This window comes from Ursus maritimus, unplaced genomic scaffold (assembly GCF_017311325.1).
Source record: "Ursus maritimus isolate PB19 unplaced genomic scaffold, ASM1731132v1 scaffold_5, whole genome shotgun sequence".
Taxonomy (NCBI): Eukaryota; Metazoa; Chordata; class Mammalia; order Carnivora; family Ursidae; genus Ursus; species Ursus maritimus.
The window spans coordinates 62,470,473-62,483,985 of NW_024426663.1; the positions used below are offsets into that span (position 1 = coordinate 62,470,473).

Consider the following 13,513-nt stretch of genomic DNA (forward strand, 5'->3'; position numbering starts at 1 on the left):
TACTTCCAGATATGCTTGAAGCAAACACACTATTTGCCACCATGCTCTTCTTCCACCTTTGCCTTCCCATGCGTCCTGACTTACCAGGCATTGTACCTATGCATGACTTCCAGTTTGGAAAGAGCACTGCATTTTTCTGTTCTCCCTGGGGACTTCTTCCCTTATAATCCTGTGTATCCTATATTTTTCCTCCATTACAGGAGTCGACCATAGCATGGACAGGGAAATATTTGTTGAAAATGACTGGTAAAAACAAATTTACCCATGTAAGCTTTTAAATAAGTTATTGTTTCTGCAATCAAACAGAAACCATGATATCCTTCTTTCTCTTGAGCTCCAATTCAACAGTCAAGTGTTAAAGCAATCAAGTCAATGAAAACATTCCACCTACAATTTTAAGAACTCTCTTACTATACGTTACTCAAACATATTACATAAAAAGAGCTATAAAAACTCAAGCTTTGCAGCGTTAAAAAGTTTTTCTAAGAATATTTTAAAACCTATGTTTAATTTTTCTTTTATAAAAAGAGTAATACACGAATCATGAAAATCAGACTATAAGAAAATCTACAGTTCTAAGTGATGGCTTTAAATTTGTGTTAAATTCCATTCACCAAACTCTTTGGAACAGATGAGTAACAAACAGAGACAGAAATGCAGAGTGCTGATTCCTCTCCTATGATGTCCCCCAAAGGAAAAAAAAAAAAAAAAAGGTAATTTTTAAGGAATAAAGAATAGACTGGATATTTGTATGTAAAAAAGTAATTTAAAAAAAAAGTTATACAGAGGTCTAAACCGTAGAGCCACATTAGAATCACCTAGGGAGCTTTAAACATTACCCATGTGGCAAGACTCACCTATAAGAGATTCTGATATAATGGGTCAGGGATGGGTTCCAGCATTAGATTTTTTTCAAAGTTCCCCAGGGGATTCAACTGTGCAGTCAGGCTAAGAAGTACTGAATCAGCACGTTCCCTGTTACAGCAAAGCCCATCTTTCCAAAAGCAATTGCAATAAACCTTTTCCAATCAACGTTATCTCTTTCCCATGAGGGGAAAAAAGAATATGAACGTTGTAAACTGGAAAACATTAATAGTAGTTAAGAGTTATACAGGACTTATTATGTGTCAAGCATTATTCTAAGGGCTTCTAATACATTGACCTTTTTATGCCTCACAATGGCTCTGTAAAGTTGGCACTATTTTATACCATTCTGCTTCTACAAAAATAGCTAACAGCTGCAGAATACTGAACACTGCCAGGCATTATTTTGAGTGCTGTTGTATACATTGATTCATTTAATCTTCACAACTGTTCTAAGAGGTGGGTACCGTGATTGTAACGATTTGATAGAAAGGCACAGGGAAGTTAAATTACTGTCTAGGGCCTTATAGCTAGTGAATGGCAGAGCTGGGATTTGAAGCCAAGTATTCTAGCTCTAGGTCTCGTCAAAAACCAAAATCCTACTGACCTGTGCTCTACAAAAGGTACAAAATATATTAATATGAAATAAAACACTACAATGTCTTTAACTTCTCTTCAGGAACCATTAATACAAATGAGAGAGGAAGAAATAAGGATCATGCGATCCCAGTTCCAAGACAGGCATCACAACCCAACTGGAGCTTTTAGGACTTAGAATGAAAAAGAAGAATTTAGGAGGATGACAAAGATGGGAAACCCAACTCTATAACAGATGTGAAAGCAAAAGATTGGTTAGAAACCAGACTCCTTCTCTCTGGGAGCTACATGAAGACAAGGAAGGTCTATGTGTGTTCACTGCTGATAATAAGTGCTCAAAAAACAGATTTAAGTAAATGAAATCAGCTGGCTACAGAAGATGAAATGACTGAATTCCAAGGCAGACTTTTTAATTTATTTTAACTTTGTATTTTTCTCATATTTCACAATACTCATCATGTGTAATACTTTTATTTTATATAAAATGTATTTTATGTATATTATAAAATATATATTATACATATATACATAATATTTATGTATATTGTATATAATAAATTGTATATTAAAATATACTTTTCATTAAAATGCTGACCTTTCGATATGTTAATTTGTGCATGCAAATTTGACCTTAAAACTAATCTATATTCATATAAAAATTAATAATATTTATACAATTTATATAATGATTATATGATAAATTATTAAATGAAAACAGGTTTTTCTAATAATCAACTCAACAGCTACGTAACCACACTGTTAATTCTAGGCCAAAAGTTGTTAGGAATGCTCTTGGGTCTGATGCTGTGCTCCTCAGGTGGGATGGCCATTGGGTCTTTGATCTGGTTTGATTTCTCCATTTGGAGCTGGTGTCTCTATCATCCTCGTGATTAGCAAAACATAATCATTTATCTACGCTTAACCAATGACACAACAGATGCACTCTGGGTTCTCACCAGAGAACATGCATAACTCAAACTTCCTGTCGGCCAACCTAATATAAAACATCTTAGTGAGAAGTAATATCCACGAAGGGCTCTCTGAAGGCTATTCTAAATTTTAAAATCAAGTAAGCCACCAAACAATGGTGCACTTGAACATAATTTCACTGTCTCCAAGTAAAACTCCTTGTGCAGAACTGCCCTTCTGTGTTGCATTCCTGGTTTATGATGAGGGGATTAATAAGAAAAGTGGAAGCAAATCATGCTATTATACTCACAGAAGGGGTGCTGAGTTTTGTGATCCCTCAGAGCCACTCTCTGTTCTATGGGAAAGATTTCTTTCAGGTCTCAGTATCTAGATAAGTTAGTGTGTTCTCTTTAATGCCAGCTAAACAGGAGCCCAGCATACATTTTTTAAGATTATTTTTCTTATTCTTTTACATTTTTCTTTTTCCGTTATTTCCTCACATTTTAATTTTATTGTATATTATTTTTATTAATATGCAAATATTTTTAAGACTATCACTTTTTAATGTACTGGTACTCTAGAAATAAATAGCTCTAAACCATAATGAATAATACTGAAAGAAACAATGAAAAGTTCAGATGCTACTAACAGTGAAGAATGGACACGGCTTTCAAAATTATGAATGGTGAGTAAAGATTTTAGAATCTCAAGGAATTAAGAAATTCACTTCATTCATTAGTTAGCTCCAAAACAAAGCATGCTGATTTTTTAGTACTATTTTGATCCAGTTAATTGAGAAATTTATAACATATTTATTGTACTATAAATGTCCAACACCTTTGCAAGAAGGGTGACCTTAAATAAATGTCATGACTCAAAATGATTTACATGCAGTTAAGCCTTAACTAAGTGCTGTTTAATAGTTAGGATAGTAAATGAACAGAATGTTAGAATTCTGAGGAACTCCAACCCCCCAACTGTTCAGCTTACTGAGATTTTCTTATTGTTTAATAATATCCAATAATGACTCAAATGCCTGAAGACACTGATTTTCTTTTTATCTTAATGAAGTTTAGCTCAAATACCCCATTCTTAAAAGGTACACCCTTGTGCAAAACAAGGAACATGATACAATCAAAGTAAAATGCTGTATTAGTTATATGACTGAACACATTTCTTTGTACGATGAGCTCTAATTCACTAGGTAGAAAAAAGACCGAAGTAAATGTTTCTCAAAACAGGTTTTTGGAGACCAAAACAAAGCAAGTGAAAGCAAAAAAAAACTGACTTGGAATTTCTTGAGGAAGTTAGTATACTTGTGATCAAGTAAGGAGAAAGAATAGACAAAGTTTTTAAACGGAAATAGTATTTATATGCCATCATGGAACTTATTTCAAATTGTGTGGTGGCATCTTCCTAACAGTATTTTTTCACAACTTGTTGGAATCATGTTCTTGAAAAGCATATGTTGTCACAATTCAGGTCATAAGGCACTACTGAACAATAAAAAATAAACTAGCTAAGATTACAAAATATGAAAAACCATACCATGTTTCTCCTTCAACTTGGAATGCAACTTCATTTTCTACAAGGAAGAAAACAATGTGGCAGAAGAGAAACTGCCTAAAACCGATGCATGGTGATTTCATGTGACAAGCAGAATGGGGATAGGAAGAGTAGGTGGGAGAAGCTGACTGCTTTTAGTCAAGAACTAAACTGTGACTGAATACGAAGTGAGAAAAGAAGTTTGAAAGACTGAATTTTAGATCAAAATCCCCACTTAGGCTTTTCCATAAATATTAATATACTTTAGGGGCATAAACCATGTTCATGATGGAGCAAAATTAGCATTACAGAAGAGTAAAGCCCATAAGTAATAGCAAGATGCTAAGAAGGATGTGCAATGGCCCTTTAAGAATGGCACAGATATTTTAACCTTAATGGTTATGTTACGAAGAAGTTATATGGACTTCAGATTTTTATGGTATAGCTCTGGTATTACAAGCCCAGAGAAACACTTGCGGAACATATCCTTTTGTGAAATAATGGAATGTTCTAGGGTGTTTATAGCTTTGAGGGGGCCAAGATTAAACATAAGGCATTCTGGCTTGAAATTAACTCTTTAAGGAATCTAATAAAAAATCTGTTTAGTCATAAGAAATGGTTTTTCAAACCCATAGAAAAATATATTTATCAACATAAAGCTGTGTTTTATTTGAAACAACATTTAATTGAAGGAAATAAAGATATATATATTCTCTGGCTCCATTTAACTATAAACATTAAAAAGATAAATACACACTATTCTAAAGATGAGTCTTAGATGATGACATATAAAACTCCCTCAAAGGGAGAAGAAGAATCATTGAAATTAAAATTACTTTAATGCTTGAATATAAAAGATTGTACTAAAACAAAAAGCAAAGAAACAGAACTTCCAAATCTGCTAAGACACAGGCTGAAAGTGAACTGTTTAAACTTTTTTTTTTAACAGTGAGGACTTCCTAGTTACTAAAAACATACCTACAACAAAAAAAGTATAACTATATTCTATACTATACAATTCTAACAGCCAACTTTGAAAAACACAATTCTGTAAATTACAGTATTTAAAGTACACATTTCATTCTCGCTAGAAAATTTGTTCATTTTCTAGACAATATTTTAATAAAAATTTCAACATGTGGGTTATCTGGCTCAAAATACCAGGACTCTTACGTATACCTGGGCCAGGGAGTTACAATAAACATGCAAGGAGAGTATGGCGTTCGAAATAGGACATGAAGGGGACTGAAGACTGCTGGCTTCTGCTAAAGGCATCAAAAAACAAAAACAGAAACCCTTAAAACACTCTATGAGCCAAACATTGTTTAAGAGACATATGCAGCCTCCCAAGCTGCCAGATTGTAGCTCAGATAACTAGCAAGACAGAGCTCTACCAAAAAAGTCAGTAGATGCCAATAAATTCTCACACTCACAGAGTGAACAAAATAGAATGATTTCTCACGAACATGCTTCAGTTAGTACTTTACTTATACAATTTGAGGTATAAATGAGTACCAAAGCAACCCATCAAATGCGTTGATTATTAACATCTACCCTATGTCCTTAGAATCTAGATGTTTCTACCTCCAAGTAGCAAAGGGAGAATCCTAATTCTGACTGTCCAATGGTCTCAGGCACACAGAGAACCGGTCCATGGAAGGCTCACCTGCAACCAAAGGCCTCTTAACTCAGAAGAGGTCAAATGATTCCTGGGCCCTAAGTGTGATCTGGGCACACATCCTGTGACCTCTTGCGATACTAGGATTGATCTGTCATAAGCACGTTATTTTACTGAGAACTTGATGAAAAGCAGCGCCTATCAAAATCCATTTGTCATCTATTTTACATATCATTAAGTACAGAACGGAAAAAAGTACAAGGGGAGGAGATGACAGAGAAAGAAACAACGCAAGAAGCTCACAGGCAAGGCATATTTTCCTAGACCACCCTAGACGTACCCTGGGAAGGAAGAGAAGCTGTCCATCATTTCCTGAAAAAGTGAGCAACATCAGAAAGAGGTTCCAGCTACTTGAGAGACAAGTTCCTGGGTATTCATATAAGATGACTGCAGAATGAGATACTACTAGCTTCCTTTCCTACTAAAAATTACAAAGAAACTCAGAAAAAGGGGCTATTGTTCTGCCAACTGATCTAAAAATCTATGCAGTAATTTTTTTAATATAGAGTCTGATCTGTTTGGGATTCCTTAAATATGTGTATTAGATAATCACTTGTTAAATAATATTTTCTACACTATCTCCTTAAGGTAAGCTACTAATACAGTGTTCAAAGACTGAAGCAAATATTTACAATGCATCATTTAAACATGAAGGCTTCCATGTTTTATAATAAGTTCTACTGACATTCGACTCCCCATACTTCTATAATACCCAAACATACTGATTTCTCATTCTTTGCCAAAAATCTTAAACTTGGATTCTTTACCTGAAAAGATTCAGCTTATTTTTAGTTAGCCTCTTTTTTTTTTTTTTTAAGATTTTATTTATTTGACAGAGAGAGAGACAGCCAGCGAGAGAGGGAACACAAGCAGGGGGAGTGGGAGAGGAAGAAGCAGGCTCATAGCGGAGGAGCCTGATGTGGGGCTCAATCCCATAACGCTGGGATCACGTCCTGTGCCGAAGGCAGACGCTTAACTGCTGTGCCACCCAGGCGCCCCTAGTTTGCCTCTTTTGATATAGACAAACCACTCATTACTAATAGCTACTAAATGAAGTAAAATACCGATGAATCCGTGTTATATTTAACATAGTACAGGATCTATTCAGTGACAATTATGACAACATTAGCTAACACCTATTGACAACATACTATGTGCCAAACACTATATTAAGGGCTTTACATAGATTAGTTCACCACTTCACTTAATCTTCTCCAAAAAGTATGCAGTAGACACAGTTATAATCTCCAATTTCAGCTGAATTAAACAAGGCTCAAAGAAGTAACTTACAAAAGAGAATAGAACTCAAACCCAAGTTCAAGTTTACCCTCTGTTTCTCAAATATGCTTTATAGTATACACAAAGAAAGTACACTTTCATTGAGCCATAAAGAATTCCAGAAGAGTCCTAGGTTTCATAAAAAAAAAAACCACCATGATGTATAATAAAGCTACCTAGTCTATACAGCTTAATATATTTGTGCAATTCTCTTCCTGAAAGATCTGCAAGTCTGTTCATCATTTTGAAAAGATAACGTTCCATCATGAATGTTTCATATATTCAAACTCAAAAATCGCAGACAGTGCTCTTAACTCAGCTAGAATTTTTACTAGGAAGAAAAGCCAAACAGAATCCTGAAATCCATGAATGGTATAGATAAAGGAAATTCAAGATTTTAAGAGAATCCCATCACAGATAGTTCTTTTAAAAGAAGTATGAAAACAAACTTAAGGATCAATTTCATAGCTTGTTGTATGACCAGATGTAAAATCTCTGACCTTTACCAAGGACGCCAATGTACAGAATACTTTTTTCCATATAATGTGAACAGTAGTATAGAACGGACATCATTTGAACTAACCTAAAATTGAAAGTGGAAAATCCTAGTTTGGCTGTGATCCAATTGACCTAATCAGGTGTTTCATGAAACAGAGAACAACATCTTAATATTAAAATGCTTAAATTATAACTTTGTTGCATTTTTATCTTTACTGAATTCATTAAAAGATGTTGTTTAATATGTCCCTTGGTAATGAAATTTTCCATTATTCTTTTAAATAAGACTTTGAGACTTTGTATTACCAAATTAATGCCTCCTCTAAAATAAATACTGTTTAAATACTCCTTAAAAACTGAACTTCCAAAACAAAGTAAATTGTATACAATTGTTTAGCAAAAAAAAAGTCAACAGCACAACTTCAGAAAATAATATTTTCTATAGCTAGGTAAGAAGGTAGAAATGATTGTCTTTACATAGATCGTGATGTCAGTGATGTCCTAGTATGAGTCTAAATGCAAATGTATTTTGAAAAGTTAATGAAAATATTGTGATCATGAAGTTACATCTTCTGAGATTTGAAATCTCTTGGTTTGTCTGTTCTTTTCTGTCAGTTTATGGTAAAATCTAAGATTCCACTTATATTAACACAGAGCGTGAACATCCACGAGAATTCCCCTTCACCTTAATCGGAACAAATGCCTATACTGAAAATGAATATTAAATCAATTCTTCAGCATGTAGGTTACCTGAGCATATTTCACTGTCTTGGAACATGAATGAGTACCCAGCTAGGTGAAGACTGTACTTACAGCAGAATCAATGAAAACTCGAAGAGAAGGATTTAAACAAAGGTTTGTTAAAACTTTCTATGTGATGTTAAGGCAATAAAGTACCAAATAAAACATAATAAATTTCCATCTTTATTTTTAAATATGGTTAATTTTGTTTACTTACCCATACAGAGCAAATGTCTCCAAAATAATATCTTCATATAAACAAAACCAACCTAATATGTTTTCTGTACTATTTAATTGTCGCCTTCCATTTAGTTTTATATTAAATGGAGAAACACAAATATGTTTCGGTTAGTTTGTTCTCAAATACCTATTTTTAACTATAATGTCCGTGCATAAATTTTTACTCTATAGGGTAGTCATTGTTTAACAAAAGGCCAGTTACTATTTTATTATCAAAAGGAATGAGGTATATCATAATTTTAAATCTGCATAGTGCATATTCCAAATAAATGGTTACTGATAATTTTTACTTTCTGTAATAAGTAGAAGAAATATTACCCCAAAGTGTAAATACTACAAAGTATAAAAAATAAAGCAAAATTTACTGAAGTGGCATTACGCCTCCAAAAGAAGAATGATTAGGACTGTGTAATCTTGAGGTATCATGACTTTACAAGGAACATATTTTCATGTTTCTTCTGTACCAGGAGACATGAAAAATTTGAAAAGATAAATAAATGAGTTCAGTTACAAGTTACAAATGTGTGTGCATTGGATAGCTGAAGTGTATCAATCCCCAAACACTTGAAAAACCAAACTTCTGAAAAGTGCAATACACTATTTAAATATTAAATCCGACGTTTACTAAGATTATCTTTTTAAATAAAATTGTATTTCATTTCAAAACAAATTTCTGACGGAAAAAAAAAATCCCAGAGTGTTTCATAAAACTATCACAATAAAAGAACAGTTCATAACTCAGATTATATAAGTAATGGCAGCTGTTCAGGAAAATGGACTAAGAGCAGGCAGAGACCAATTTGAGGCAATCAACCTTAATAGTAAACAGCTACTTAACATCTTCATAACTACTTCTGTTTTTCCAGGTAACTTAATTCCCTTAATTTTGTAAATAAATCTATCATAAATGATATCAGTTAATTTTTCCTATGCTTTAAAAAAATAACATGTTCAATTTCCACATGAAAATCTTCCAAGAAACTTCAGATTTTAACTATTTGGAAACAAAGAGATGCAATTATATACCTAACCAAAACAACAACAGCAACAACCAACCAAGTACCAAATGCTAAAAGCAACAACCCAAGAGAATAAAATTAGTCCTCTTGTTAGAGACAGGAAATGGATAAGCATGTATATCAACACCAATAACGCAGATACAGGGGAAACAGCCTCTTCCAGAGACCTGACTATATATACAGGCTCTGCTTAAAGCTAAGAGTCATACTAATAAAGAAAACCTCCAACAGGCCTCAGCTCTGTGAAGAAAGTTATCTCCCACAATCACCCTTGTGTTCATACCTGGCTGCTTCTATCATTTTCAAGCAAATAAAAAGATGCCGAGAGAATAAAGAAAATCACTGCCCCAGGCTATGAATTGGCACGCACCTGTAACCTGTAAACATTTTCATCACAGACTTACCTCGTAAGACCAGACGCACTGAGTCCCACCAAAGCGTCGAACACATCTTCCTACTTCGACGTCCTCATGAGTCGTGTACATTTCTCGGAGGCATTCACCAATATGTGGCACCATCCTCCTGAGAACCTCTCGACTGAAGATCATGCCAGGTCCTCCCATACAGAAGTTCTCTCCAGGCTCCAGCCCCAATTTTCCAAGTTCTTCAATATTCCCCAGGCCAGTCTGACCCAGGTAGAGAGGCTTACTGCTATTCAGTGATCGAAGAAACTCTTCTAACTTATCACCTACAAAGAGAAAGGCAACAATCACTCCTCTTTCTGATTTCATAATTATTTAGAACGTACAAAGTAAGGGAAAGACCTTCCAACATTGTGTGCAAACTCCCCCAAAGACATAATACAACTGAAAGGAAGAAAAACCTCTCTGAATATTCAGTTATTTTAAAACTACTAATTTTCAGTTACTAATTAAATCCTAATAAAATGTTATCAACCTTCTAGTCAAGATCGCTGAAAAATCTAAAGAAGGCTAGCAATCATCAGACTTTTTTTTTTGTAAAAGGTGAGATAATGATGAGAATGACAAATTTATTAGCATGTTTGAAGTACTCATAACATTTTCAGAAAATAATAAGTTACATTTAGCACTGATTGGCACTGTTGATATTCAATAAGTATTTTTTTCCTGATTACTGATTAAGTTGTGTTTTGTTATTACCTAAACCCCACATTACTAAACAGTCGCAAACAACCCAAAAGTTGAGAGAAAAAGAGAGGATAAAGTTATTTTGGAATTTAACTTTGGAAAGCACTTTTCAGAAAAAATAAACATTTGTTTAAAATTAAGTAACTGGTTTCCTGACAGTACGTAAGTTCATCAAGAAAAACTACTTAAAAGTAAAATTCTGTAGCTAAAACAGTTTGAACACATTAGCTATTCTACAAAGTGATACAATGAGGTAGTCACCTTCTTTATATTCCCAGTCAGCATCTTCGCTATAATTTTTTGATGAGCACAGCACCTGCAGTCATTTATCTTGATCCCATGCCTCGCCCCTTGGATCTCAATGAGTTTAGGCTGACTATTATTGGGTTCTTAATACAAAATGCATCTCATTCTTAATAGAAATGGAAAGACTATGTCACTTCAATGTTCTGAAGGACAATCTTTCAAAGCATTAAGAAAAACGACAGAAATAGATGCTATTAATGCATTTCAGAAATTCTCTGCAAAGTGTGGCAAACTTCTGCCAGGAAACCTGATTTTAATGAGACACAGAAGACAAGGGGACTATAAGATAAGGGATCTATCACTTACAGGTATAGATATCCATACATCTTAAATCTACTGTATTCAGTAGATACACAATGGTTTATTTTTGTATCGAATTACCAATGGAAAGATCTCACGCTACCTAACCTAACCCCAAGAAATCTCTAGTTATTACTCTACACTCACTCCCTGAGCCAAAATGGGGCAGATCTTGTTTTTCCTTGAATCACGTGAAAGACTACCTCGATGAGGAGAAAGCAATGAGGCTACAGAGAGAGAGGTATAAACTAGGAAGAGCTACCCCCCTTTGACCAATCCATCTCCGCAACGGGCGGGACTGGAAAGACTTACTCCCGCTCGTAGCAACTTCTCTGCTGAGTTTAGAAATCTCTGGCCAGAGCCACCCACACTCAGGGTGAAGGACCGCGCCTCTTTTAAAACTGACGAAGTTTTCTCCTGAAGTGGCTACGCGTGGTTTTGGGAAGGACTTCCAGCCTCTGCTTATCGCCGCAGCCACCAAAACAGATTGGAAAGGATCCACACTAGTGTCTACAGCTTGGAGCTCCTGGGGTCTCGATAATTCACGGGCGCTATCCCCTTCTTCACCACCAATTCCTAAAAATACACTCATCCCCTCCGGGTTTTACACAGGGGTGGCGGGCGGGGGTGGGGGGAGGGGAGCGGGTGTTAAGGGCGGACCTGGTGCTGCACTATAGTGACTGGAACGAGGTGAGCGGTGGAGCGGTGTGGGGGTGCTCAAGGACTCCCGGTGCGTGGTGGGTCGTGAGAGAGGGAAGGAAACGCACAGGGAACGGTCCGCAACAGCGAAAATGTTTCTTTAATCTCACCAGTTCCGAAACTGCGTTAGATCCAATTACAACAAAAGGGCTTTTTCGAATAAAGCTAGGACACCCATCTCCATCCAGGCTGGCTCTCGCCCGCTTCCTCGGTCTTCCCTTCCCTCGCTGAGGACACGCCCCTCTGGATCGATGTGGGAAACTACTACCACCCGGGGCTTTCAGAGCAGGACGGAGTAAGGAAGAGCCTTCGGTTAAGCCCCAAGCCCCTTTCCTCACCGTTCCCACACAGCAGAGTCGGGGCAAGCTCTGGGCGGAAACGAGAACAGCAAGAGTGAGGAAGGCGAATAACGCCGGTCAGGTGTGAGGAGAGTCCAGACCGCAGGAGAAGAGGTGGAGCGGACTAGGAATGGTGGGCGGATGCTAAGGGTGGGGACTGCGGGTTGGGGGCTGCAGGAGCCCTGAGCACTTGCGGGCAGAGAAGCAGAGAGGGGCTGGGCTGGGAGGAACGCTGGTTGCAGAGAAAGGAGTGGGGTGGGGGGGAGGAGAGGGGGCGGGCAGGCGGGACAGCCGGCGCTGGGAGGTCACCTTTGATGTAGACGTCGTCGTCGGCGCGCATAAACCACTCATACTTGTCCAGGTAGTGGTCGTGCATGTACTTGATCATCATGAAGGACTTTTTCTGGGGAGGGTAGGAGTCGTCCACCCCCGGTAGCGCGATGACAGGCAGGGGTGGCGGGGGCTGGCTCATACCGGCGTTGGGGGACTGCTGACTGGAAAAAAACTCCACGCGGCCAGGGATGAAGCGCGCCCAGGTCCGCTGCGCCGCTAGCGCGCGGCTGCCCAGGTACTTCTGCGCGGTCATCACTCCCACATACAGGAAATCCCGGGGTCGGGAGCTCGGGGCGGCGGCGCCCCCGTCCCCGCTGCCGTTGTGGCTATTCCCTGGCCGGCCGCTTCTCCGCTGCCCAGCCGCGCCCCCGTCCTCCTCCTCGGGTTCCCCTTCCGCCACGGGGGCGCCTGGCAGCCCCGTTGCGCCTTCGGGCTCGCGTCCTCGCCGCCGCTGCTGCAGCGGAGGTGGCTGTTGCCAGGGGCTGCTCCGAAAACTGGTTACCCCGGGCGCTGCCTCTGCCAGCGGCGGCCCCTGGAGCTCCTGGCGCGCGGGGGGCGGCGACTGCTCCAGCCGCGGCCGGGGCTGAGGTTGGGGGAGCGGCTGCTGCGCGCCAGCGCCGGCGGCAGAGCGGCCGTAGTAGGAGCAGAGGCTGGAGCCGCGTCTCTTCCTCTCGCTCAGCTCGGCCACTCTAGGGGCGATGAGCCAGGACGCGGCGGTGAAGCCCAGCACCAGCCCCAGTGCCACGCTCATCCACGGGCGGCGGGAGCGCACGGCCATCGCGACTGCCCCGGCGCGGACGCTAGCTGAGCGGCTGTGGCGCTGCGCGCGGGTCCCCCGGCTCACACCCGCCCCTCCTCCGCCTCAGCGCCCCCAGCCCCGGCCGCTGCCAGCCGCCGAGGCGCCGACGCCGGCTCAGGGTCGGAGCGCTCCGGGCGCCCGGCCCACTGCGGGTTGCAGCTGCCGGCCGCGCTCCCCGCTCCGCTCTGGGTCCCAGCTCCGAGCGAGGGTCGGGAGTGAAACTTCTCCCGGCGGCGGCGGTGGCGGCGGCAGCAGCGAGA

At 39.2% G+C, this 13,513-nt stretch overlaps 1 protein-coding gene across 1 annotated transcript in view; it reads right to left on the bottom strand.

Moving 5' to 3' along the window:
• The window catches only part of CHSY3 (chondroitin sulfate synthase 3), a 270,976-nt gene extending 257,744 nt beyond the window's left edge, over positions 1–13,232 (bottom strand). Inside the window, exons 1-2 of the mRNA XM_040622511.1 lie at positions 12,431–13,232; positions 9,774–10,057 (exon numbers count right to left, since the gene is read on the bottom strand). Of these exons, the coding sequence (XP_040478445.1) occupies positions 9,774–10,057; positions 12,431–13,232 (1,086 nt within the window). The remainder of the gene's footprint in view (positions 1–9,773; positions 10,058–12,430) is intronic.
• Between the last annotated feature and the right edge of the window lie 281 nt (positions 13,233–13,513).